The 27,700-nt window shown below is 50.9% G+C and overlaps 2 protein-coding genes across 8 annotated transcripts in view; one reads left to right on the top strand and one right to left on the bottom strand.

Annotated features, from left to right (window-relative positions):
* Positions 1 to 27,700, bottom strand: part of sm (heterogeneous nuclear ribonucleoprotein L) — a 182,821-nt gene that overhangs the window by 6,141 nt on the left and 148,980 nt on the right. For 3 of the 7 annotated variants that reach the window (XM_089558240.1, XM_089558241.1, XM_089558243.1), the window contains exons 6-10: positions 14,466 to 14,529; positions 10,246 to 10,305; positions 8,153 to 8,348; positions 6,376 to 6,535; positions 4,133 to 4,459 (exon numbers count right to left, since the gene is read on the bottom strand). In XM_089558240.1, coding sequence (XP_089414366.1) covers positions 4,133 to 4,459; positions 6,376 to 6,535; positions 8,153 to 8,348; positions 10,246 to 10,305; positions 14,466 to 14,529 — 807 coding nt within the window. The remainder of the gene's footprint in view (positions 1 to 4,132; positions 4,460 to 6,375; positions 6,536 to 8,152; positions 8,349 to 10,245; positions 10,306 to 14,465; positions 14,530 to 27,700) is intronic. The other 4 variants (XM_089558244.1, XM_089558245.1, XM_089558247.1 and 1 more) reach the window with 4 other exon arrangements.
* On the top strand, positions 93 to 2,583 carry LOC149332670 (uncharacterized). Its single transcript, XM_089558238.1, has one exon. The coding sequence runs from the start codon at positions 311 to 313 to the stop codon at positions 2,504 to 2,506; it is 2,196 nt and encodes a 731-aa protein (XP_089414364.1). The 5' UTR covers positions 93 to 310; the 3' UTR covers positions 2,507 to 2,583.

Genomic DNA, 27,700 nt, shown 5'->3' with positions numbered 1-27,700 from the left:
CTCAGTAAAGAGAGGCCAAAAGTAAGTGGTTGGACTATACGGAGATGGGGCCATCTGTTTTTCATCACGCCTGCGATTGTGTGCACTTTAAGGGGGGACACGGGTCTTTGCGGCCGAAAAATCGCGAAAAAATCAGTTTTTCAAATTTGCATTATTCGTGACCGCGAGGTCATTCTCTATACGTGGGTGAAGTTTCAAAGCAGAGAAACCAATAATTTTTAAGAAAAAGCCAAATAACGGGAGTATTCTGACCGAAAATCTCGCGAAAGTACTTCAAAAATGGTCATTTTGCGCCGTGCGCCATTTTCAAATGACGCGCCGGAAAGCCGCCATTTTGGTCTCGTTTGAAAGAGCGTCCCTTCCTCTTATCTTTCCATCGGAGCTGCACGCGCGGCGTCGCTTTGTGAGCCTTGAAAAAGAAAAAAAAAGAAATGCGGCATCTTGCTGTGCCATTGGTCACTGCCTCTCACGTGTCAAAACCGGCGCCGCTCATTGGCCCGCGCCATTTTGTTTGGGTCCGTGCTGCCAGCGGACGCGACGCCATTTTGAAAAAGTATCAGCCCGATTTCGGAAGCGAACCATGTCTCCGCCGTATCGGAAGTTCCGCAGTGCGCACAAGGTCGGTAAAAGGCGTAAAAAGCCTTCTAACAAGCAAAAGGATGCAGTGGAAGGTCGTCCGGGCGCTCTAGAAGCAGGTGATCGAAGCGAGACTGTTGAAAGTGTCGCAACCGGCGTCTCCGCGGCCGGTTCCGATGACACGGGTGGCCGCCAGCAACGAACGCGCGTCGACACGTCGTTTATGAGCCCCCAAGACTTCGAGCGACTACAAGAACGAGCTGACGCCCGAATTTCCGAGCTGTCTTCTATATCTGCGACCGAGCGCAAGCTGCAGACGCTCCGCACTGAGAGAGGCGACGCGGGCCCGGCGGCGACGACGGCAGCGGCAGCGTACACGATCGTCGATCTGTCAGCTATCAACCGGCTGTTCGAAAAAACCGTGTGCCGCCAGTGCGGTGGCGATGTGTGCATTGAGAAAAGCAATCGCGAATACGGTGTTGCTGTACAGTTGTGCTTGCAGTGTTCTGTTTGCGGCGATGTCGTGCGCGAGTGGAGTTCCCAGCGTCTACCTGGAAGCGCGAAGTGCAATCCCTTCGAGGTAAACATTCTTGCTGCCCGGGCTGCGCTAGCTACAGGGAACGGCCAAACAGCCCTAAACGACTTCTTTTCGACCATGGGGATCTCCCACAGGGGTCTTCACAACAAGACCTACCAAGCACACCTGAAATCGAAGTTGAAGCCCGCCGCAACGCTAGCTGCTGAAAGTGTGCTGACTGATTGTGCATCTTCAGTGAAAGAACTGTACAAACAACTCAATTTCGGTAATCCCGGAAATATCGCAGTCTGCTTTGATGGGACGTGGATGACGAGAGGGCACCAGTCCCACATTGGCGTGGGCTCTGTCATAGAGCTTTTTTCAGGCTATGTGTTGGACTATGTAGTGCTGTGCAACTACTGCCTTGGCTGCAAAAATGCACCTAAAGAGGAGGACCCCCAGTACAACGCATGGAAGGCACAGCATGTGTGCCAAAAGAATACTAATTCAAAATCTGGGCAGATGGAGGTGGATGCAGCTCTGATGCTCTTCCAACGATCGCTCGAGCGTCATGGCCTGCGCTACACCACAATGCTCTGCGATGGAGACAGCAAGCATTTTCGAGCGGTAGAGGAAGCGAAGGTATATGGTTTTATACCAGTTAAAAAAGAGGATTGTACGAATCATGTACAAAAGCGAATGGGCAGTGCTTTGCGAAATCTTGTCCAAAAGCACAAAGCAGAGGATTGCGAAAGCGTGAGTGGCAAAGGTCGACTGACTGCAGACCTTATAACCAAACTCAGCAATTATTATGGTTGGGCACTAAAATCCAATGCAGGCGATGTTGAGGAAATGCATCGGGCAGTAATGGCCACATATTATCATGTCACGTCGACTGACAAGCGGCCAAACCATGGTCTATGCCCACAAGGCACAAACTCATGGTGCAAACACAATGCTGCCATTGCAAGGGGAGAGCAGCCACCGAAGCACCGCTACAACCTGCCCGACTACGTCAGCCAAGCATTGCTGCCTGTGTATGAGCGCCTTGCTCACAAAGACTTACTCAGCAGATGCCAGCGAGGACAAACGCAGAATGCGAATGAGGCGCTGCATTCAGTGATCTGGTCCTTGGTGCCCAAGACGAAGCATGCTTCGCTGATATCAGTTGAAGCGGCTGTTGCTGAGGCAGTCATGCGATTTAATTCTGGGACACAGGAGGCTGCATCACGCATTCTCCAAGAGCTCCAAGTGGAGCCAAACCGCATATCCAGCCAGAGGGCACAGGAGAAGGACTCACGCCGAGCTATAAGCTCTGAGCGGAAGCGTGCAGCCTCAGCCTGCTTCGTCTCTGCCGCAAAGCGACGACATCAAAAAAAAACTGATGAACATTACTCCCCTGGGGCATTCTGAAGCTGCATGCTACTTTTTGTATATAATTGTGCATAAAAAAAGCATTAAAAGCATTGTATTTCGTTTTTTGCAATTTTCTCAGTTTGATTATTTTTGTCACATGGCAGTCTACTGACAAGCCTATCTCAGCTTCTGCTGGTCAGATTTTGGTAACTTTTGTGTCGTTTAGTAGCTATATAAGCGATGATTGCAATAAGGGTTACAGATGGTAGCCAGGTGTAAAATTAATTATGTTATCTGCTAAAATTAATTTGAACTAAAATTTCAGTTCTTCAACCACAACTTTGGATGACCACAACTTTTGAACTAGAAGAGCTAGAAACATGCTATTACCCTTGTTGCACTCCTTGATCCTTCTAGAATCTAGCAACATACAGCTTATGAGCATCTGTGTAGTAATTTTTTCTAAAACCCTGTCAGAAGCTCTTCTCATAAAAAACTACATACAAGTGAAAGAAGAAAAAAATTGTAGAAACTAATTTCATATTTGAGATCAGCATGCTGAAATATATATAGGTACAAATTTTCATGGCAATAGCTTCAATATTAAAAAATTTTTCTCAAAGACCCATGTCCCCCCTTAAGAGGTGTGCGGGCTACTCTGCAGCATGCAATACGAGTTTGAGTGGGTGTACTTGGATGCCTGCTTGCTGTGCTGGTTACACCATGGACACTGCCTCCCTTCGGGAGCCGGTTTGAACCAACCGGTGCGAGACCCGTAGCAAGCGAATTATCCGGATTTGCAAAACAATGAGGATCGAATAAGTGAGCCTTTACTGTACCAAGAAATGAAAGAGTGTAAGGTAGGCAGATGAGAATAGGAAGTCTGCAGGGATAACGTGGCCGCAGCTGGCACAGGACAAGGTTAAGGGGGCACACTGGTCTTGAAAAAAAAGTTTTATTAATGAAGTCAGAGTTACGAAATCTTCAGGGAATATGTATTTTTGTGTGCTGATTCTAAATATGTCATTTAATTTCCTGTAAAACAATTCCTTGAGCATTTATGCACTTTTTACGCTAGTATTTTGCGAAGAGTTTTGAAGAAAATTTGCTGCGGGAAACTCGCTGAAATGTATGCCATTGGGTTCTCTTGACACCAAGGAATACAATAAGGGTCAAATTACCATCCTGCCTATCATAGAACTTAAGTTATAGAGTTTTCAAGTTGCCGCTTCAGAAATGAGAAGGAAAGTGTGTATTCCTGTGTGTTAAGTGGCAGCTTCAGTACCCTATTACTCAAGTTCTATGAGAGCCAGGATGATAATTTTACCCTTATTGTATTCCTTGGTGTCAAGAGAACCCAAATGGCATACATTTCAGCGAGTTTCCTGCAGCAAATTTTCTTCAAAACTCTCCGCAAAATACTTGCATAAAAAGTGCATAAGTGGTCAAGGAATTGTTTTACATGAAATTAAATGACATATCTAGAATCAGTGCACAAAAATACATGTGACCTGAAAATTTCAAAACTATGACTAAATTACCGTAATAAAATTTTCTTTTCAAGACCAGTCTCCCCCCTTAAGCGGAGTTCAATGGGAGAGGCCTTTGTCCTGCAGTGGACAAAGCTGGGCCACCACCGCTGATCGATATGCCGGCAAGCCAAGAGCGTGCGCGACCACGCACCTTCTTGAGGTCGTCCTCGGTGATGCCGAACGGTGTGTTGAAGAAGTGCAGGACGCGCGAGGGCGGCTGGATGCGGTTCTTGGAGGCGGCCTCGGGGTTGGTGAAGCGGTTGTTGCGGTTGCCCATGAAGTCCTTGAAGGAGGGCGTGCCGTCGGGCAACTCGAAGGGCAGCTGCACATCGTTGAGGAAGGCCTGCTTCGAGTAGCCCAGCTGCATCTTGCTCTCAAAGAACTGCGCGTTGTTCAGGTGCCCCACGGCCCGCTCCACGGCCAGTGGGTCGCCCATCTGGACCATGGCGCAGCCGTCCTTGCTCTTCAGGAACTTGATCTGCACCAGGCCACGCACACACACACTGTCAGTGCACCAGAGAAATGCTTGAGAATTCATCCTACTATTTTCAGCATACGTGGGTGGCAAATACTCGTACCTAACATCACCCTGCAGCAGTGGAACCTTGGCCTACACACTGGGAGCATCCACAGAGAGGAATCGTGACTTTAAAGGGACAGTGAGGAGAGCACTATTAATATTTTTTTTATAGCAAAATCCCATAGTTCGGCATGTCATGGCATTGTTGCCACTTGGCCGGCAGCGAAAGATGCATTTATTTCTAAGAAACTTGGATTCGAAGTTGAAAAAGTTTTTCCCGCCGCTCTGATTCAAACTTGGAATTCTCGTATGACGACACAGGACTAAGTGACGTGAAACATGACGTGCACATGACGTAATGCAGAATCCGTGATTTCTGGCGGCCAGCAGTGCGGCCTAGCAGCAGCCGAAAAGAAAGCTACCGCCGGCCGCACGTTGAAGGCATCTATTGCGGCCGTCGCTACAGTCGCTTCGCTTACGTTTGCACTGGCATTTTGCCAGCGTTACAATGGATATCGTTCTCGAAGTCGCCAACGAAGTTCTTGCAAATAGACAGCTTTAGCATACCGTGTACCATGGCCGTGTACCTTGTTACCGCTAGCGGAATGCCGGGAGCCAGCCTACTGCGGATGAGCAGGCGCTGATTGGTCCCGATGCTTCAGGCGCACGCGTAGCTGCCGGGCACGTGGCGCCATCTGGCGCCGTCAAGGAGATTTGCGCATGCATTGGCTGCACCTCAGTGATTTGTGGCTTCTCGTGTTCTAGTGTTTCTAGAACCATTGGTTCTAGCAACACTGTTTTGTCCTATGACCTCATCACGCTTGTACTTGCGAGTTTGGCCTGTGGCGGCGATACCTGTATTTTGGTTCTTGCTCTTTTCTACGTTACAAGAGCTTTGTTGTCAGTATGAGTGGCGTTTTTGTAATCAGGAGCTGGTATTCTGTCGATACAAGCCAACTTCAATTTCTCCTCATTGTCCCTTTAACTGGGCACACCGTCTTGTCTAATGACAAACTGCCCCCATGTGCAGTGCAATGTCGGAGCATGTTAATGTTCCTCAGGTGGTCAAACTATTCCAGAGCCCTCCACTATGATGCTTTTTTTTTACCTTCCTTCTTTCACTCCACCATTTCCTATCCCCTCCCAATGTGCGCCCTTTCCTTTCCTTAAAAACCAATTTCCAATAAGCCAAAAAATGCTGTCACCGCTGTCTCGGATCCAGTCAGTTGCAAAGAAGCTCCAACCGCTTTTTCAATCAAACATGGTCGCTATTTCTTTTCAATACTTTCATATAAATCATTGGCATAGCAAAACTTTTGTAATGCTTGCCTTTCCACTACAACTACTAATGCAACTGCAAGTGCAGTTTATATGACATGGCAGGCAGGATGGATCAACTGTCGTTATACTAATTGGCTGAGACGTCCAGAATACGAGCTGCAATTCACTACAACGGTGACCACCTTCAAGTAAAGTGAACAGGGGAAGTAAGTCCACAGCAGTGAGTGACTAAGAAACATGAGGCTTTCCAAGAGAACCAAAAACTCTTCATACAGGCTGCTTTTTCATTAACACTCCCCTTACTTCTTGAATGCCAGGACAACAGTAGATACGGCCAGTTTAGACCAGATGTTATACCTCTATTGGACAACAAATTGTGGCAGATCTAAGGTGGTGATTTTGCAGAAAGTACAAGTAAAAAGAAGAAAAAAATCTTAGGAGACGTGCCGTGTCAACACAACGGATGCAATTTGCATTTCTCACTCAATCCAGTCAGGAAAAGAAAGACGCAAGCCTCATGAAAGACTGGGCCCATCAAGAGCCCCCGTGCTGGTGCAAGGTACGATTCATGGCCGATGGCAAGGAGCACTAACCCTGACAACATTTCCGTAGAGGCAGAGCAGGTTGAACAGCTTTTCAGCGTTCATCTTCTCCGAGTTGAGCCCGTACACCATCAGCACGGAGCCCTGGTGAGGTCCCGCAGCTTGTGGGGATGAGTTGGCAGCCCCCATGCCGTAGTTGGGCCCCTCACGGCTGTTGGTTGGAAAAGAAGAAGAAAAAAAAAAATGGACTGTTACACACCAGCAAAAAGCAGTCGGTGTCCAAAGTGCCAAGAAATAAGGGGGGGGGGAGAGGCCTTAATGTTATGCCTTCCCAAAGGCATCGTTTACAGGTCTTCATACCACAAGAGAGGATACAACGTGGCTGCAAAAGCAACTGTTTCTTGAGCCTGCATTCAGCATGCATACTGAGGAACACCAGCGGTCAAAAGTCCACGGAAAGGGACTTCGGGAATTTTTTTTTTCTATGCATCCTAGGTGCGTTTATTTACTTAGAATGGTGCACTGCGCAATTTGCCAACTGAGATCTGAGATTTTGGGCTGGATATAATGCCTATCTATTCCAGGCTGAATGGACAATTCGCCTCTTCCCGAAAGTTCCATCACTTGGTCTTCGCGACTTGTGCATTACAGTGCAGTAGAACCCTGCTGTTACGTTTCTGGGCGCTGTGTTTTCAAGACTACTGCATCCTTGTGAGCTAGCCCTGTCCAAGCTTTCACAGAAACCCATGTGCAATTCAGACCTGTCACGTTGCAACTGTGGCAGCATTCCTGCATGCTAGGTTGTGAATGCCACTTTGTGATGGTGCTTCACCTCTTGACGACATTTTAACAGCAGAAATATAGCATGCACGTAACAGCAACAGCAGACCGACCAAAGCAGGATCTAAACAAGATCGGCGGCTTCTGCCATGTTGCACTGGACGCTGAGTATATACTCAAGGGTGGCGCAAGACTTGTTGTAGCTGGCTATTAGTGCAGTTCCGTTACTGAAAGTGCAAAGACGAAACTATGCCGTGTGGGCTAGCTCTGTCCCTATCATCCATGCTTGCCTTGTCGCCTATGTCCACATAGAAAGCCACTGCATAGGTTAAGTTTAGAATAAAGTGGCTGAAACGAAAACAGCGCAAAACCACTTTCGGATGCCAAACATAGCCCACCCCATGAGCCCTCCCTCTTCGCTGCTGACTCCCTTCAACAGACAGCTGCTCAGGCAGACAGAGAGCCATCGCAGGGTGTGTTGGACAGTCTGTGCGTGCAAAGCGTCGCAAGAGCCACAAAGTCTCACAAATTCCAGACAAGCATGCTGCCATTACTAAAAGTTAAAAAAAAAAAGGCTAACAACGATGGATATTACTTTTACAAGTGTTTCCGGGCTAGTACGTTTCCCGTATGGCAGGTTTTTTCTCTCTCTGTGGCACCGTGAAAAATGTAACAGTGGGGTTATACTGTAATTAGTTCGAAGCATGGTTCGTGGCATGAACCACGGCAGCGCTGGACACTTTGATACCGGTGACGTGCTGTGATGCAGAGAAGTGCAGTGCGCAGGCATGATGAAAGCACGACTACCTAATAATACATTATCAACACTCACAAGCTGAACATGGGAAATGAAAGAATTCATGATTATGCCACACAATTAATCAGAGTGAAGTGAATTTTTTGAAGTTCAGCAAATTTTCTAGACAGACTATTCGGGCCCATTTCTTGGGTCCCACAAAGTCCAAAAAAATGAATACACCAGGAAAAGAAATGTTGCACAATACAGCTTCAGGTACATTATAGTGTGCCATGAAACGTGTACACTCACGGTTCGTGTGGTGGGCCACCGTAGCGGTCCTGCGGTGGGCCATTGGGGGGTCCGCCATAGCCGTCGTTGTATCCACCCCCTGGGCTGTTGTACTGCCCTCCCCTCGGCCCGTAGTCGTAGTCACCCCGCTCGGGACCGTAGTTGGGACCAGAGGCGGGTCCCCTGCCATCTCCTGAGTTGCATTCGTGGGGGGAGACAACGCGGACGATCGTGCTCAGCTACACACTCAATGAGGACAACGTCGACAAGCCTGCCAACTTGGAAACTAAAAAGATAGTGCTGATAGTGCGACTGCAGCAGCAGCTGCCGCCACCTCCGCCGCGACCGAGCTGGAGAGGAACGCGTGCGGCCGTGCCGCTGCCATAGACCAACCACGGAGGTTCTTCCCCGCTGCTCCCTAGCTGTAGCCCCAGGAAACGGACTCCTCACCTTGCGTCGCCCGCGATCTCCGCCGTCCCCGCTCCTGACACGCCAAAGTTATCGGCACCGGAATCACACGAGCAACCACGCGGCAGTGATGGCCGCGCACTGCTCGTGTCTTTTCTTTTTTGCTATGCCCTATCATTTCTCGCTGCTTTTGAGCATGAACAGTAACGCCACGTGGTATGACGTTCCAAAAGAGAAAGAGCCGGAGATGAGCCAATGGCGCTGGAGCACGGCACGTTGCGCCAACTGCAGCGGCTCGATGCGATCGGCGTTCCTCTCATGTCAGTTCGTGCTTTATCGTCACGAAACTTTCGTGTGGTTCTAACAAATTTTGAGTGGCTCAGCACGAACAGATAGAGGGCGTAGCCAGTTCGTTACATCAAGGTCAACTCCCGCAACACCTTTACTACATGAAGGTCTGAAATACACGCGCTTCAATGGGGGTGGCGATGGTCTTTACGACTAGGCTTCACCAGACACTCCCTGCTCAGTTTTTTTCCCTACGGGAGCCGGCTTCAAAAAATGTGAAGTAACAGCCTCTCCCGAGTTCTTTCCTTCCTCCGTAAAAACTGGCTCCTAAATTCTACCACAAGGCAGCCCACCAACGCCCTAGGTTGCCAACTGCGAAAACGTTTTAGTAGGTTGTCAACTGAAATCCTGAATGGCTCTACATATAGTTGCTCTCCCGCGACCGTGTCTTCTTTTGGAGCAGCTAAGGCGCAATATTGATCAATTTGCCACTTTTGGAGCAGACTGGTGCAGCAAAATGTAAATGTATCAAAATGGAGCAAATGGAGCAGCTGGAGCACCACTGTGATATGGTTTGGTTTATTGGGGTTTAACGTCCCAAAGCTGCTCAGGCTATGAGAGACGCCGTAGTGAAGGGCTCGGGAAATTTCGAAAACCTGGGGTTCTTTAACGTGCACTGACATCGCACAGCACACGGGCCTCTAGAATTTCGCCTTCATCGAAATTCAGCCGCCGGGATCGAACCCGCCCGCGTCTTTCGGGTCAGTAGCCGAGCGCCGCAACCACTGAGCCACCACGGCGGGGCCACAATGATATGCATTACTGAAAAGCCATTTCATTCAGAAAAGCAGCAGAGGAACAGTACTGAATAACTTTTGTACTATGGGTCCTGACTGCAAGGTCTGATGAGGAACTGTACTCCAGAGAAGCAGATTGGGCAGGCTGAGTGGGACACCTGCAGTTTGCACTGCTCTGCCCATTGAAGACTGAACCTGAATTTGAAATGCTTGCACCCTTTGGCGGTACCTCACTGCAATGGTAACATGTTTATGAATGTCTCCACGCTATTGCTGCCACATTATCTCAAGCGCGACAGGCTGTGTTCGCACCCAGCTTTGAAAATGAAACTGGTCACTTTCCAGGCTCACTGACAGCCAGCAGCTGTAACAAGGTGGCGATTGGATCACTGTCAAGGAAACCTTTGGTAGACTATCCCATTCTTCGATTCATGCAAAAAAAAAAAGAAAGGAAGACATCTATTGCCTGCCAAACAATGTGTCAAATCCAATTCGAATTCCACGCTCCAGCTAACAGAGGCTCAACGACTAACTTCCTCGGAAACTGCACCGCCCTTTGTTTTTAAGGCTGCATGGTGGAAAATTTGCCACGCAGACATCATTCAAACTCTGCTGACTTACTGTAATTTCCAAAGCCACGTGGCTCCCCAAGAAGTGCTGGACGCTCACTTCCACTTTTTCCTAAAGAAGAAGCGAAAGAAGGGGAAGATTAGCAGTCAGATACTTTGCGCAAATGCTGGGCATCGCGCTTGCACCGACAAAAAGCTGCCAAACTCAGGTACTCCTATGTTGCCCTTTGAAGAACCTATGACTGCGACATCTACACAAAGCGTTGAAAAAGTCTGCTTCTCTCATGACCAACCAAGGCTCAACATGCATGCAGCACTACGAAAAATAAAGAGAAACCACGTCCAAGCTTCAAACACTAAAAGAATCAATGAACTCATAATAAAAACGTGATCATCAGCTACAAGGATTCAAGCCTAACAAGCTCTTCAAGTTAGTTAACACAATGTCTACATAATCACAAACCACAGCTAAGTTCCCTCAGTGCAAACTTAACGAAGAATACCCTGCTTTCTACAATTCAGTGCAGCAGATTCCTGTCACTCAACGTTCCTAACATTTCATGGGTACAGAGCAGAAAATGCTGACAGATGCACTGAGAGAAAGTAATAAATAAAATAAAACGATTACTAACATGACCCCAGGCATTAATGGGTCATTTATGTTCTGTGTCTGCAGGTATGCAGGAGCGCATTGAACTCGAGAGGAACTGCTGACGAATCCTTGTTTACTTTCATACGCAGTGGGAACCTCCACTTTTGACGCACACTAATGCCCGTGTACAGGTTTGTGAAATTCAGTCTTGCACTGCTACCTCAGCCGCTATTCACGTAGAAAATATGACCGCTCACAAAAAATCAAAGAAAGCGAGCCCTGTAAGCCTCACAAAGCCACTGCGGGGTTAGCATCTCCACAAAAGCAGAAAACTGTGTGTGTATACCATCCGCGCACGCAACGAAGCAAGACTGTTCAGAACGAGGCAAGAGCAACACAAAAGACACGAGGGACGAGAACAGCTCTCAGTGTCACCAATCACCAACGAGTGCTTTGGTTTTAGCTTAGTGTGTCATGTGCCAAAACCCTGTCATCACAGTCAAGATGCACGCTCGAGCAGTGCCAGCACCTCTTGGGTTTGACCTGTGCCACAGCAGATTAAGGGTGTGCTTTCGAAAAGGACACCCCTCCTCCTCTCCCTCGATGACTGACTTAGAAAGGAGCAGGCAGAGTCCATCACCACCCAAATGCGGGGGAAAGAAAGGAAGGGGGAGGGGGGGGGAAAGGGGGGTCGGGAAGAGCTGACACAGGCATGTCTTGCTACAGCTAGCTGTGCCTGTCTTTAGCCATGCTTGTGAGATCAAAACATGCTGGCAGTTGCCTCAAGCTGTTGATGTTCACATAGTCTGCGCATCATGGTTGCTTCAATCGTGGTGGTCGTGAGCAAAAATTTACTCCCACAACATGTCAAAGCCTCATGTGCAACAACAAACAAGCAGAAAACAAAGGGGAGGCAACAGCCGCAAAGTGTACTGCGACTTCTTTACCATGTTCTGTGGCTTGCCCACCAGAGGATACCCAGGGGTGCCCTTTCAAGCGGCATCCAGAACCAAAACACCGGCACAACGCACGTCACGTGCCGAACCACAAACCGAGCCAATCGGCCCATTGGCAGGCTCCAGTCCAGCTAGGCCCGGCACAGAGGGCGCCACTGCTGCTGCTGCTGCTGCGTAGATGCCATAGTCCACCCACCCGAGAGTTCATCAGAGAAGAGGGAGAGAGAGGCAACAGAGTCATCCGGGCTGTCGGCCGCTGCGCCCCACCACACCACCACAGAGGGGGGCGAGAAGAGAAGACACCTCCAGGGGGCGCCAGCCTCCTGGATGGGGAGGGGGACACACACAGACGTGCACATCCGGTTAGAGCCACTCCCTGCCCTTGGCAAGCCACAGGGGGGTGCGAGGGATGGTGGTCGATTTCGGCTCGGGGGTTCAATGGTCATGTGGTTGGTGGTGGTGGTGGTGGTTGGTGGTGGTAATGGTTGGTGATGGTGAGAGGGCACTGGGGCGGCCGCCTCTCCAAGCCCCTCTCTCACTCTTTCTCGTTCTGTGCCGTGTTCTCTTCGTATCCGGTTGTTTTCTGTGGTTGTTCTCTGTTCTGTTGTGGTGGCAAAAGCAAGTTTTAGGTAAGGTGATGGATGGTTTCGTGGGGCTCTCACTCATGTGCCTGGGGGGAGAAAAAGAGGCGCATTTGTCTCAAAAAATGTCTCGCCACTGCCGGTGCACACGACCGCGCGCGTCACCCCCTTTGCGACCTCTTCTCGTGCGAAGGCCCTGCCGCGTGTCAGGAGGGGGGAAAAAGGCCGCCTGCCAGCTTGCTGGGGTGGCGGGCCCCCTTCTCAGTCTTCATCTTGGGTCACGACAGTGCAATCAGTGGTCAAGCGTCTGCGCCTGAAGCCTCTGCTACCCTGGGAACCGAGGGAAAAGTTGGGGCGGCGGTGGCGGTGGGTTGAGGGCTGGCTTCTCGCTCGTGTCTCCGTCGCGACACCGTCCCCGCCGCGAGTGCCGACGTGTTCTGTGGTCGCCGAGAGCCTCTGTGGTGCACTGATCCTCGAATCAGGCAGGAAAGCACCGAAGCCTCCACTTTCATTAGCAAAGCAAAAACAAAACTGCAGCGGCGGGAAGGCCAGTGCAGGCAGCCCACGCTTGGCACGAAAAAAAAAAAAAAGAAGCTAAATAAAGCAGACGCGAGCACTCGGGTGTTTTGTAAAGTATGTCGTCTCTTTTATTTGCCATGTATAAGGTTGTCACTTGTTGTCACAGTGTTGGCAGCATGTGAGACATGTTTTTGGTGTGCACAGCCACAGGGTGTCTCTGCCAATGACACTATGAAACATCACTGCACCAAACACACACAAGAGTGAAGGGCTGGAAAAACAAGCACATCCTCCATCTGCCACCTCATCACTCTTGCAACAAGAGAGAACAGGCACTCTTCCAGCCAATGCAGAAATTCAGCTGGGCTTAGTTTGACAGTTTAATAATACCTTCACCAGGCAGAGCAAGCTCTGAATCAGATTTGGGGCATTCACTGCCTCTGAGGCATCCACATCTGAGACATACACATGGACTACGGAAGAGGACAAGGCACATGCTTGTGCCTTCCGCTGTTTGCTCCGCGTCCAGGCCTTCACTACATGGACAGAGAGTGTGCTCTTTTGCCAGCCCTGTTTATCCATCCTCGCTTGGAGGCAACTACAGCATGCTCCAGCATAGCACCCTTCCCACAAAGGCACCGTCCCATGTACGCAACAGACCAGCACTGCTGAGCACACAACACATGGTGAATCATTAGCAAAAAAAACATGCCAGCCCTGAGAAACTGCAAAGAGACACTCTGAGGAGCTGCACGTGACACTGCATTAGCCGCACTTGTAAAGTGCGGCACAGCACATTAGCACCAAGCTAAAACCAAAGCAAGCAGGCGGTAGTACAAGGTGCGTTTCTGCACCGCAAGGACAAGAGGTGAAATTCTGCACCCATTTTTAGATTACTTGACCCGCAACAGACACTTTTTTTCTTTTTTAAATGGTACCAAAATAATAATTTAGTACTCATGCTGCAATCTGTTGCCAAAACAAAAAAAAAATGCTTTGGACGAGCTGCACTCACTTTAAACGAGACACAGTATGCCAGAAAACACTACAAGCTGGATCAGTCAGGAGGCAGAAATGACAGTCTGCTTATGAGAAGCCTGGCTCGTCCAAGTATGCTAGGGATTAACAACGCTAATTTCTGATATTCCAACTAAACAACAGACACCCCCCCCTGCACCAAAAAAAACAATGAAGCGTCAATGTGACAACCTTTATAGTTCTGCAGCTGTAACATCCACAATAGGAAAAACTCTGGTTATCTGAAAACTTTCCTCGGTGTAGCTCTGCTTTATTGATGACCATATAAAAGACACATTGTTCGGTAATTAATTTTTCACTCCTGTCCACGGCTATGCTGCTTTCAAGTTCCTTTGCTGCTCTGAAGCGACAGACAGTGTACCGCGAGCAAGAAATAGTGCGACAACTCTTAAACACTAGCCAACCTCAGCAATAATCCTACAGCAAATAAAAGAAAGCAGGAGCAGCAATGACATAGGTTATCTTTAGCAATAGTCGTTAAGAGGCCTACATTAAAGATGCAGAGCAAAAAAATGTAGCTGCATGCCTTCAACTCTGAGAAGAATGAGTTAAAGCCATAGCAGTAAAAGACAGAGTCGGAACTTACCAAGGTTGGGGTTGGTGTAGTCCCAGCTGTCGTTGTCGTTCTTGTAGACGTTCAGCCTGGTTGGCTGCAGTAATACAGAGAAAAAAATAACAGTAAGCCCCGACCTGCGTCACGTCAGTGTCAGATTCATGTAAATGCACCCATTGATTCGTGCACTTCTCCATAAGATCACCCAGAAGGTACATTTGTGTGATTGTTACAGCCACAAACTTGGCTAAAGTCCTTTACCATGTTACTAATTACGCTTCTCCACACTGCTCAAGTAACAAATGGAAGCACTGGTGACCGCTTTAACATGGACATCGTGCCACGATTAACTATTTATAGCAGGCCTGCAGAGAAAAGTGGGGTCCTTCAGTCTATATCCATTATGAAAAGCCCATAAAAAACCCCCTACACATGACGGGCGCAAAGCTAACATTCAGAAACAAGCGTTCGCGCACGCGCGCCGGTGCGCCAAAACGATGATGATGATGATGACGAGGACGACCGAACGCGAGGCGGAATTAGCGAAAGGAGGTGGTTCCCCGGCCGCCAACGATCATCGCTGCGTGACAATGGCCGCGAAGGGCCCCAGTCACGCCAAGGCGGTCCGTCAGAGCGAATGCCAACAGTGTTCCCCGTGGCGTGACGCGGAACCATCGAGCCGACGGTGACGACGACCACCACCACCACGGCGTTTGGAAGCCCTCTTTTCCCCCGTCTCCCCACCATCGACCTTTGCCGTCTCCCCAACAGGGCACGGCGCGACGCGGCTCCGTTCGCACGCGACTTTGCGGCGCGCCACACAGGCACTGCGTGTGTATGCGAGGGCGTCGTGGAATAGCGCCGCGGCGCTGTCGCGTGACACAACGACGACAAGCAGTGAGGGGGGGGGGGGGGGGGGGGGTTCGCCCACAAAAACCTCTTCCCCCACGGCGCACCGACGATCATCCCTCGAGGCCGCGGAGGGGCGTGAACCGCCCAGCTAATGAACGCCCGTGTTTTGAAGGGGGCTCGCGAACAACGCAAGACGTTCGTGATCACCGCCCTGGGACCAAATGATTCGCGGGCAAACGCAGCCGAGAAAGGAAACGAGAAGACAAAAAAGAGCCACACGAGGAAGCCGCTACAAGGAGGGGGCGTGTACGCTGAAACGTTTCCTTTTCCCGATTATTCAACCTTTTGTCTTTCTACCACTTCACAGCTGCGATTTGTGACGTCATGAGACAGCTAAACGAGGACTGCCACTCGTCGGTTAACGGTATGGAAGGAAAAGAATTACCTCGTCACCACCATCGTCGTCAATCACGACACATGTAATCACACCATATGTTGCTAAATGTTAACCTCTGCTCATACTCGAAGCAGACGACGACGACCAGAAAACAGCAGGCAGACGAGCACTTTACGGCAGCGGGGGGAAAGGATACCATTCACTCGGAGCTTTCCCCTCCCCTCTCCCGCACTGCACCATTGCCCCAGGCCGACTCCACCCTAGGGCGGAGCGCCCCCAGTGCGTCCAGGCTATACGTAGCAGCAGCGCGCGCCTCTATATTTCAGCCGGCTTATCGGGTTGGCCGAGGGACCTGCGGAACGCGGTCATGGCTGGAAGAGCAAAAACCGGCCACAGCGCCGCGCGCTCAGACGCCTCGGCGGCAGCGCCCGCTCTGCCGGCAGTCGAGCCGCCCCAAGTCGCCCTCACCCTCGGCCGGCTTATATTACGTAGCACTTAGAACCGTGCAATGCAGCGGACCTCCAGCTGCTGCAGCCAACCACTCACGGGGGTCGGGATGGCTAAATGCACCCCCCCCCCCCCCCCCCCCCCCCCGTACAAAAGCAGACGACGCTGGGCGGAAGCAACGTTGCGCCTAAGTGCCTAAGCCTAATTAACGACCGAGAAACGGTTGCACAGCTGCTATAGGCAGACGCCATACTTTTACAGCTCGCCCGCTACTACGGTGGCCGCTGCACCCCCGAACACGCACGCCTAGGCGCGAGCTCGGCAGCGGCCCGCGCGCAGCGAAGCAGCGAGACCGGTGCGAACCGGCAAAAGATGAAGATGGCGGGAGCGCGGATCGGACGGACGTGCCGCCCATTTACAGCGCCCTTTCACCGCGCGCCCGGTAATGGAAACGGATGAGCGCGGAACGGCCGGCAGGCCCCGCACCGAAGCAAGGACGTTCGCCGCCACTTAGTCCGCCCTTTGGAAAATTTACATGGCCCGCAAACTGAAAAGAGCGGTAAGTAAAAAACAAAACAAAAAAAACCGCCAAGAAATTACGCGTCCCCTCCGGATTAGCAAATGAGGGATTGCGCCACGGCCGAGGCGATGTCGTCTCAGTCTACTCTGAAAGTTGGCCTCGCTATAATGTTGCACACGATGATCTCCGACGTGCCTAGCGGGCAAAGCGCCTACGCTACAGTCGGCGCCCGCACCTAACTCGGCAGGGTGTGTGTGTGTGTGTGGGGGGGGGGGGGGGGGGGGGGGGGACTGTAGATAGACGCGCCTAAAGTTTGGTTCAAGCGCTGCTTTAAGGCATTCCCACCGAATGCTCGTGGATGCACGCTCAGAAAAGCCGAGACACCGACCAGGTCCTCCCAAGCGCGAACACGGAGCGTACCGAAATTCGAAGGCCTAACCATAGTAAGCTCCGGTTCGCCCGCATACACACAAAGACGCGAGCGTTGCGGTTTCCCCGCTGCTTACGGCACTAAACACCTTTTGCGTACCGAGTTACCGCAGTAACGAGATCCCGCCCACTGCCAGTGAGCACGCGCTGATTGGCCCCGATGCGGGAGGCGTACGTGCAGCTGCGGGTACCTGGCGCCATCTGCGGCCCCCGATGCGATCTGCGCATGCGCATTGGCGGTGGGCGGGCTCCCGGTAACACTAACGGTAGCACTGTACACGGTATGCTAAAGGTGTCTACTGCCTTCAACGGCCGGCTGTTATTGGCCACCTAGTCACTACGCTCCATTCGAGCCACTGATCAGGCGCTTGTTTCCTTCAGGACACAAGGGAGAGATTGAGCAGCACAACGTTCGGTTACTTAGAGCACTGTACGAGACTTGGTTCCTGGCGTGCGTTAAACACAAAGGGTGAACGAGAGTACTTCACAGGACGGAGCGATGGTCATCCAGTGTTGCTCACCAAATGAAAGACTAAGGGCAGTGGCGTTCTATCCCTGCAGCCACATTTCCACCCCAGAAGACCATCCACTCTCCTATCGCGCCGTCCGTCTTAATTAAAGCCCCGAGAGAAATTGCCCAGATCCGCGCTCGGCCACCGCCACACTTCGTTGGCGCATCTCCCTACCGCACCCTAAGTCGCACTTAGAGAACAACGTCGGTGCCAGAGCGCTATCTCGAGACGAGATATCTGGTAAAAAGACCAAAAAGAACGAACAGTCCTCTCTCGGGTAGTATTCACAGCGCTGGTCAGCCCAGTCCGTTCCCCTCTCCCTCTGAACCCCTTCCCCCTTCACTTCCGGCAGACAAAGCAGCAGGCGCGAGCGAGCAAGAAGGCGGCACTCACCAAAATGCCGGCAGCACTGCAACACCAGCGGCGCAACCAGCCAAAGCTTCGCCAAAGCGCGCTTCACTGCACGACGGCGGAGCTGGGCGGCGAAGGAGAACTCCCGTGCTTCCCCGCCACTTTCGTTTTGCCCCGCTTTCCGGTATAACATTTTCGTTCGGTTTTAATTTTTTTTTTATTTTTCAGCTGCTTAAGTGGTCAAGCACTACTAACCGCCGCCTCCCCACAAACGCGCCCTGAACTCGGATTTTTTCCATCAAGACAAGTTATTTTCCTTGGCTCCGGATTCGCTGCAATGCCTCGTATACACACTGGGAGCAATTCGTTTCCCAGTATTTTCTTTTCTACCTACAGGCGTTTTAACTGTGTAGGCGTGTATGTTGTGCTACACGCATCGGCGTACACGGCGCACAAAACTTCTTCCGGCAATGAGCTTTGCGAAGCCGTGCTTGACCACTTGAGAAACTAAAAGATCGAAAACGGAACGAAACAAGAAAGAGAAAAACTTGCCGGAAAGCGGGGTAAAACGGGAGTAGCGGGAGCACGAGCTAGTAGGGGGAGTAGCGGGAGCACGAGCTAGTAGGGGGAGAACGGGTTCTTTATTTTTTTCATTCGTTTCCCACCTAACTGGGCAAAACTGTTGCGATCTCGAAGAGATGACAAATGCGCATTCGCCACATCGTTTTTATACGGGAAAACTTAAGTGCCTCGTTTTTTCCTCTGCCTTTTTTGCCCCTCCCACGCACAAACAAAAAGCAGGATAACCGAGCAAAGAACCACGGGCAGGATAAATGAACCACGACATGCAATTGTGCACCAAAAGAACTGAACAAGAAAGCGATCGAAGTGCTTCATCAGCGCTGCATTCGAACACACATTTTAAGCGCGCCGTTCGAGCAGGAAGGAAAAAAAAACGAGAAAAGTCGAGGAGGAATGAGAGGCTTTTTCAACGCGTTCTCGCGGCGCCTCATTTCACATATTTGAATATATATATGCGCGTCCGCGCAGACAGCGACAGCGCGCTCTTCCGCTTCTTTTCGCGCGATAATTTTACCAGACCCGGCCGGCTCGGGCTCAACCATTTACCCTGTAACGGCTAAAAACCGTGCAGCACCGTCGAAATTAGAAGCAATGAGTGAGGCGGGCAATGTACCGCATTTACCCACACATGACCAGACCAACTTTCTCTGGAAGGAGGAGTGAGTGAGCGAGAGAGAGAGGGAGCGAGAGAGCATTTCCTTAACAAAAAAATGTGAGCGTCCAAACCAGTGCGAAAATCATGCTTTCAACGAGATGAAAAAAGTACAACCTGCAACCCACGAAGAATTATCTGTTCATGTAAGTGGCAAGCCGGCTTATCACAGTGGATTCTAGTGATAAAGCACTACTTCACCAGGTCAAACCCGACTAAGGATGGAGGAGCTGCAAATCGAGACATAATGCGCCACAAAACAAGGACACATCATACGGCAAAATATGGGAAGTTGTCAGGGGACCTATCTTCTATCTTCAACTCGACTTATATGCGTGTAAATACGGTACATATGCTCGGACGCGTTCGAAAACGCTGCGCTACGGCGCACACAGCCGCTCTGTGATCGGCTGACGCCAGCCCTCGGTTCCGCAGCGTAGCACGGTTTTCAACAAGCCCGGGGGACGACGCAGCGTCTCCCTCTTTCGACGAGAAAGCAGAACAGGCCTGCCCGAAATGAAAAGCAAGAGGACGGCAGCCGGTCTGCCCGATACCGTAAAGGAGGGGGCACTGTAACCAGAGGCCGAGTGAGTTGTTAAGCTCCACTTCGACAGCGCGATACTTGAGAAAAAAAAAAAAAAACTGCGGCGGTCAGCGTTTCGAAATTCACTCAAGACGCAGCGTTTTTCGCCCCGGCCCGGCCAATTAAGAGGGCCGCGTCGGCGTCATGAATAATCTAGCGCATTACAGCTCGATACACACTTTTTTCTTTTTCTTTGGGCAAACCGCGTTACTTGGGGACTGCATTGCAGAGAGGCTGCTGTACGGTACGCGCAACATGAACGGTGCGTATATAGGCCCGCAAAGCGGGAAAGAGAGTCATGAAGCAGGGCAATGGACTTTGCTGACTTCGACAGTTCATATGAGCTGGTTCAATTCCAACGTATTAAAAATTATGGAAAAGAGTGGAGGAACACGACGGAGCGCTGCGGCTGGTCGGCGCATCTTTTTTTTTTTTTTTGAGCAATTCGCGACAAGAGTATCTCAACCGCATGCAGCGTCAAACCTGCCAAGTGCAACCCGACATAATATGAAACATGGTTTTGCCGCTCTCTGGCTTAATTCACCCTCGCGTCAATAAAACGTCAACTATATCTAACAAAGCGACAACAGCAAAATAAAGAAAGAGTAATAAGCTTCATTCCTATGTGTCCGGATTAGCGTTCGTCTTTGTCCAACAAGCAAAGTGGCAAACAAAAAAAAACAAGAACGAAAAACTAAAAGATGACAAAGATTAAAATGGGGGGGGGGGGGGGGGGGAGAGACTGTTGGCCACCACCTCATTCCGGCGAGAGGACACCAGTCACGAGAATGAAAGAAGTGATGAAAACAACACAGTCACTTCAGAAATCACGCGTCAACGAAAAAAAAAAAAGCAACGATGGAACGCTGGCCGCCAATTGAATCCGCTGTCTGAGCCGCCGCGTTTTTCAATCCGACGCGCCTCCTCGTAGCTTGTTCTTCGTTCGACATGCATACATATTGCTTCATTGGCGGGCGGGTAAATGGGTGCGGGTTCGCAAGCAAGAGCGGCACCCGATCAAGAAAGAAGAGGCTGTGGGACACCGCGACAAACCTCTCAAGATATGCAAATATAAGAAATGCTCGCGGAACACGAAACTCCCACGGCACGCTAACGCAGCAAGCCCGCCTCCTCGTCTGCGCGAGCAACACGACGTCAACGCGCCACAGGTGGCGACGTCGGACTGATTGCACACACAGGGCCAAACTAAAATACGAATGCTGGAACTAACTAGTTAGCGAGAAATTATGTGAACGGAAGTCGCTACCAGTTTCTAATGTTGAGAGTAATGCGTTCCAAGGAAATATCGCCTAGGGTGAAATAGATTTGAATAGAGTAAACACTTATCGTTGAACCAATTACTCTCTCCATTTATATCTACTCCACCTAGGAGGATCGCACTGAAAAGTTACCTATTATTACCTCCACGGTGGACAATAATTGGCGGTGGCTTAGCTCGGCTATGCCAGGATACACGTAGCGAAAGCTACGTTTGGCATGGCTAAACTTGGTTAATCTATTCTTCCGCCGTTGGGCTGCTGTTATCGAACATCACAGGCTCCGCAAGTTTGGCGTCTCCGCTAGGCTAGCCGTTCTTCACGCTCTTCGGGCGCCTCGGCTGCTCGCTTGGCTTTCCACAGCTCGTTCTCCCTCTGCTTGCCCGCCCAGTACCGAGAAAGGACTTCGGGACCCGGCGAGTTGATCTACTGCCTATACCGCCGTTGAGCGACGGCCGAAGACTCTTCCATGGCGAGCAACTGACGATACATTCAGCGCAGCGCGCATGCGCACTGCGCACCTGTGGCGTGAATGAGGAGCCGGCGGCGGTACACCTGTGACGTCACGCGCGGCGCACCTGTGGCGAAACCGGTTGCCATAGCGACGGCGCTCTTGACACTAACTTTCAAGCACCGGCGAAATCGCTGAGGGTAGGCAAGTGTAGCTCTCGCTACAAAAACACCACTCCCAATTCCAGTTGGACGATAAATTCGACCTTGCCTTGCTTGGCCCTCCTGGGTAAGCTTAGTTGTTACAGAGCGACTGACCTGCACATGCGGTAGACGCGTACACAGCGGAGCTTTAGAGAAAGCTGCACAGCTTCCTCTGCAGCCGTACGGCTGCGCTTGGCTGGGTGCTAATTAGTAATCACTCCTTAACTACACACTGCCGTCGGCGTCTAGACAGTCTCTCTGCCGTTTCATTTCGGCCCCGGCAGTTCGCGCATTCCAGAGAGCGCCTGGCGGCAGGACTGCGCTCGATGCTTCCTCCCCTTGAAGGCAGCGCGCACAGCAAAGAGAAACACAGTCACCGACAAGCGCACGCCACACAAAACGACGGGTGGAAGAGGGGGCTTTGTTTCTATGTTACTCTCGAGACATTACCGAAAAAAAAAAAGCGCTTGCTCGGGCGCCCTGCACTCCGGCCGACCTGCCGCGGCGGACGCCGGGGCCGCACCCTTTTGAGTGCCGAGCAAACACGGCCACGGCGCTCTCAAAAGTCGGGAAAAAAGCCTCCCGCCCAGCACGCCTGTCCATCCTCTTCCCGACTTAGTTTGTTCTTCTCGCGCCAGAGAGTGGTCACCCGTACGCCATACAATAAAAAAAAGTAAATAAAACAGAGCGTGGTAAAACAAGAGTCAACGAAGACGCTCTCCACACCATCACCCTCCCCGGTCGAAGCAGGTCTTTCCATCGTATCCTGCTACCCAATCAGGGAAGTAGGGTACACAGCGTCCACCTGCGCGCGTGTCTCGCAAGCTCGGACAGAGGGCGAAATACGAGACCGTGCGCGGCAGCGGGGAACGACGAGGGTGCATTACACGAAGCACCGCGCTATGTGTCCTAAAAAAAATATAAAAAAATAAGTGTGAGTGTGTGCGCGTTTGCGTGTGCGGGGTCGAGCGCGCTGGGGTATCGGCGTACCCAAGACAATAGACACTTTTAGTTGCTGCGTACGTAGCGACAATGCGTACGCAACTCTCACTACGTTCCGTACGCTGTAACGGACACCCCCGTCACACTTATAGTTGGCCGTACCGCCGCAGAGCAGTGCGTAGCGCGTTGTGTTGTGTCGCCATCTAGTGACAAACACTGAAAGCGCTGTAGCGCTCGGCTCAACATTTTTCAGTTTCTGACAATATGAATAGTATATTACTGTTTTTAATGGAGGAAAAAATGTATAATGTTTAATGAAGTGCAAAAGTAGGCACATGGCTGAAAAAAATTATTCGACAGGTGCGGTTGCTATGACGATAAACGTACACAACGTTAGTTAGGCTTAAAAGGTCAAAAATCGGCTCATTATCTGAAAAACAAGTGGCATTTGTCCCTAATATTTTGGCGTGTGGGTGAGAGTAGACAAAATAAAAGCTAACAGCACAGTTTAGAGCGAGCCATCGCATTGAAGAAAGCAGCGGCGAAGTGAAATCGGTCCGAAGCGGGCGAGATGGTCGCCGCCATGTTCTCTACGCAGCACGTAGCGTCCCGCGTTGCGTACGCTACGTTATGCTTTACAGCGGGCGGGCGTCCGCAACGCGCGGCTAGATACGTTGCGTTCTGCGCATGCGCATTCGTTACCCGCGGTGTCGTTGCGTACGCAAGCTCACTGCGTACGTCCAACTAAAAGTGTCTAATAACGTCGCTCGGGGCCTGAGATCGCCCGCCGCGACCGGCGCGTCGTAACGAGGAGGTGCATACGTGTCGCAGCGCCACTCGAAGCGTCCCGCTACGCCTTCGAGGCCCATACTTGCTCATACTTCCTACCTGACCTCAACCACGCGCAACGCCAACGTCAATGGATAGGGAAGTACACATAATGCAAACCGGCAGTGGTGGAACTGGCAACTGGCTTCTTGTAGCAGCTTTTGTAGCAGAAGAAATCGCAGTTTGTAGCAGCAATTTTAAGTTTTGTAGCAGGAAAAATGGCATTTTGTAGCAGAATTCGAGCTTTTGTAGCACAAAAAAAAAAAAAGCTTCGTACCAAAATTTCATGCCAAAAAACGTTATTTTAAATAAAGAAGCTTTGTTGTATTTCTGGAACAGGCATTTGCTCAGACGTTTTTAGCAACCACAGCCATGCAAGAGCAAGCTTCAATCCCAAATGCAGCTTAAAGTGCTTGGTTCCTTAAATATAGCCGAAAATAAACAAAACAGGAGGTTCTCCTAAAAACACTGCCGTTTTTATTCAGAAGAGCGACATAACGAGATGCTCAACAGAACTATAAAAAATGATACCGTTCATAAAACAAACTTTCAGGTACTATTTCTTCCCTTTTCTTGATCACTCCAGCCAGCTTAGACAGTGCCGCTGCGAGCTTTTCCTGTCCATTCTTCAGAAGGGCTTGTCCACTCTCAACGACTGCAAAATGTTTAGACTTGACACCTTTTGTGAAAAGCAGCTCAGCATTGGTGATCATATTCCTGGCCAGTCTGATCTCTCCTTGTACCTTCTCTTCATTCTGACCTCTCTTCTGGGTGTCTTTGTCCTGTACATCACAGTCTTGTTTCGCTTGTTTTGCACGGGTCTCTTCTCCTGCATCCGCCTCCAACCGTTGCAGCTGACGCTTCCGCGACCCTTTCACCGCTCTGATTAATCCTTGTGTCACAGGAATGGCAGCTGGATTTTCTGCCCGATATAAGTTAGTCATAAGTTTTGTTGCCTTTCAGCTTTGACAAAGACATCGAAGACGTGAAGTGTCCATTCACACAGGCAGTGCGCTGACAGTGGTCCCTTTGTTCACCTTCGGTTGTGTTCGGTTGCAAAGCAGCGATGGCGATGTGGCTGCCGGCAGATGCGTTGCCGGAAGTGTTGCCGGAAGACATCAGTTTTGGTTTCACGGAAATGAGTTTCGGTTTCGTTCTCGGCAGAGTTATTGGAGTTATTCAGAGATATTTCGGCGCAGGCGTGGCGCAAAAGTAGGCAAAAAACCGATTTTGTAGCAGCATGTAGCAGGATTTCCCATTTGGCGCAGTTTGGCGCAATTGGCGCAGCAGTTCCACCACTGCAAACGCAGGACTGAGTGTGTGCTGCGCTCGGTTTTTTGGCACATAAGCGGCTAAAGCAATCATGCGCCAAACACGCACTGAATCGTGTGCAGTCTCTCTGTTCCCTGTATTTTCATTTGTGTAGCGCTTATTTGAGCACAATTACGAACTAACTCTCTCAGCTTTCTGTACTGGTGTGCGTGCGCTTTGCTCCTGCGCCTGGTATTGATAATAAGCGCATTAACGAATATAATATCCACCGTCGGAAAGAACCGCCAACCACACCGAGGTATTTCAGTCGGTCTCGTGAGCGCGCGCGCGCGTGTGTGTGCAGGGTTTTCAACGCATTAAGCGGGTATCATGCGCCAAACCCAGGGTCCGAAAGATCTCTCTGTTTGAGCTTGCAAGAAAGCCCAACAACTCGCAATCAGTCCTAAGAATAAGCTGTAGAGCAAAGGATTGTGTGTGTCCCAAAACACCCTCTTTGCTCAGTCTCCCGAGTTTTCTAAGCGAGAATGACTATGACTTGTTGCGACCACTTCACCACGCAGTTCACCAGGAGGCTCTCCTTGTTTCATGAGCTTGAAGCTGTGTGTAAGGTCCGTATGTCCCGTGTGAATGCGGAGCAAGATAACTTCCATTCGTAGAGGATCGGCTTTACCAGGTGCAGTTTACTGACCATCCCCCTAACCCAAGTGGTCCGCCATTTTTCTTTAGCAGTTCACTCGCTCACCGGCCTCAACTCAAGCAATCTTTGTGCGGAATATGTTTTCCCCAGCTTACCTTGACGAGCTCATCACAGCCGAAGATAAGACCACACCAGCGATGGTCGCATAGCCGCGAGTACGAACTAAACAGGACTGCTTCAGAAACGGAACCGATCGAGATCCGTCGCGGACTCGCTTCTGGCGCCGAAACGGTCTTCAGGCCAGAAACTTCCTACTACACCTCAACGCCTACACGCACTCATCGTCCAAGCTGCCGTCCTCAATACCCCGACCCCGCGCCCAAATACCCACCAGAGAGAGTATCCAATCAAAAGCCGCCTCGCAAACACACGCCGCGCGTTCGATCAACCAACGCGTCTGAAATCTACGCCTCCGCCCCCTCGCGCTGCGTTCCGGAGTTCCACTCGTCACGAGCCACCAAGTAATCTAGGTCGAAACTTTAATCACGCCGCCAGACAGCCACGGCACGCATGCCTTTATAATCTCTAGACATCAGTCAGGCAGCGTGCACTAATACCAGCAAACGCGTACAGTACGTTCGAACGTGCACTCCGGAATTTCACGCCACTGCATCTACAGATGCCAAGTGGAGAGACCTAAAAGAAAAGCAAAGGTGAAGCTAAATCGGTCCGGAACTGCGCACAGCGCCGCCGAACGTACAAGCGCGACAACAGAGCCGCGCAGATCAAACGGACGCAGACGGTGAGCGACGGAGGAACTCCAAGCAGACGTCAACAGTCGCAGAAGGGGGTGGAAATGTGGGCGACTCGCACGCAGTACGCCAGTCCCGTGTGTTGAGCTCTTTTGTTCCTCTATTGCTTTTTGTTTTTCAGCGCTGTTCCACTGCAAAACCTCTTGGCAAGGCAGCGCAGCATGCGGGAGGAATTTTCAATCAAGCGACGTCGCCGGAAACGCAGAAAACTTTGAACGGAAGCACTGCGTTCTCGCTCGGAGACTTCAGTTCGAGTCGTCAGAACCGACACGAAAATCCGCTCGTAATCGCATCAGCGTCTCTCTCTCCTCTCGTAGTTCGGGACGCCAGATTTCGTTTTCAGTCTGTTTCGGAAGGCTTTTCGTCCGTTCGCCCCTTGGCCGCGCGCGCGCGCACTCTCTCTCCACTGCTGCGTTCAAAGTCCGGGACACGCGTGATCCCTTTATCTGCTCGGCGTCGTTTCGAAACTGTCGAACTCAAGCGACTGGGCGAAACAGGAGATTCGCCAGAAGCAGCTGGGCTCGCTGGATAAAACAAAGACCCCCTCCCCCCCATTTTTTTTTGGTTTCTGGGGAGCGAAATCCGTTTCAAAGAGTGCGAAACGCGATACGGGCCGATGGACAGGATGACGAAGAGTGCGCCGCCAACGAGCCCGTCCACTCGTCGTCGATTAGGCAGTCTCCTCGCGTCACCCGTGGTTCGGTGTTTGCGCATCTAAAAGCACGCGAAAATCGTTCGATTTCCAAGCCAACATCCGAAACCCAAGGAGTCGAAACAGGCGGTAAACAGCTACTCACGCCGCTCCAAGCTGCAGCTTCGTGCAAACCACCTGACTCTTTCACTCAGTTCATTAACACAGTCAATACTCCGTTTCATAGATCAGGTGCGATGCGGTCGACGCTAGCGGTCTTATTTTCACTGCCCACATACGCGATCAAAAAGTAGGGCGTTTATTGGGGTGAGCGAAAAATAATAACTACTTTGCCTCTGGGCTCATTACATGACACATTTGCCACGAGTCAGATTAAACTTGCTCCTCTTATCGCTGACGACACACTGCCACTTTCTCGTGCCTTAGACCTGATCTATAAAACTCAGTACAGTTCCTCCCAGGTTCGTTCTAATTACGGCAGGCATGCGCGACTCAAACTAATCCAAGTTCGCCCAAGCCTGTGCGCAATAAACAAGGCTGCGCCGCGCCAGCAGTTTCGAGGAACAGCGAATTCAAGAGGCAAGCGACAGTTTGGTTTGGTTTTCGGGGTTTAACGTCCCAAAGCGACTCAGGCTATGAGAGACGCCGCAGAGAAGGCCTCCGGAAGTTTCGACCACCTGGGGTTCTTTAACGTGCACTGACATCGCACAGCACACAGGCCTCTAGGACTTCGCCTCCATAGAAATTCGACCGCCGCGGCCGGGATCGAACCCGCGTCTTTCGGGTCAGCAGCCGAGCGCCATAACCACTGAGCCACCGCGACGGCTTACAAGCGACGGCGTATCAGTCACAGAACACTTCGGCATGCT

Source organism: Amblyomma mixtum, chromosome 8 (genome assembly GCF_055824585.1).
Source record: "Amblyomma mixtum isolate Tamu chromosome 8, ASM5582458v1, whole genome shotgun sequence".
NCBI lineage: Eukaryota > Metazoa > Arthropoda > Arachnida > Ixodida > Ixodidae > Amblyomma > Amblyomma mixtum.
This window is presented reverse-complemented; position numbering and strand designations above follow the sequence as displayed.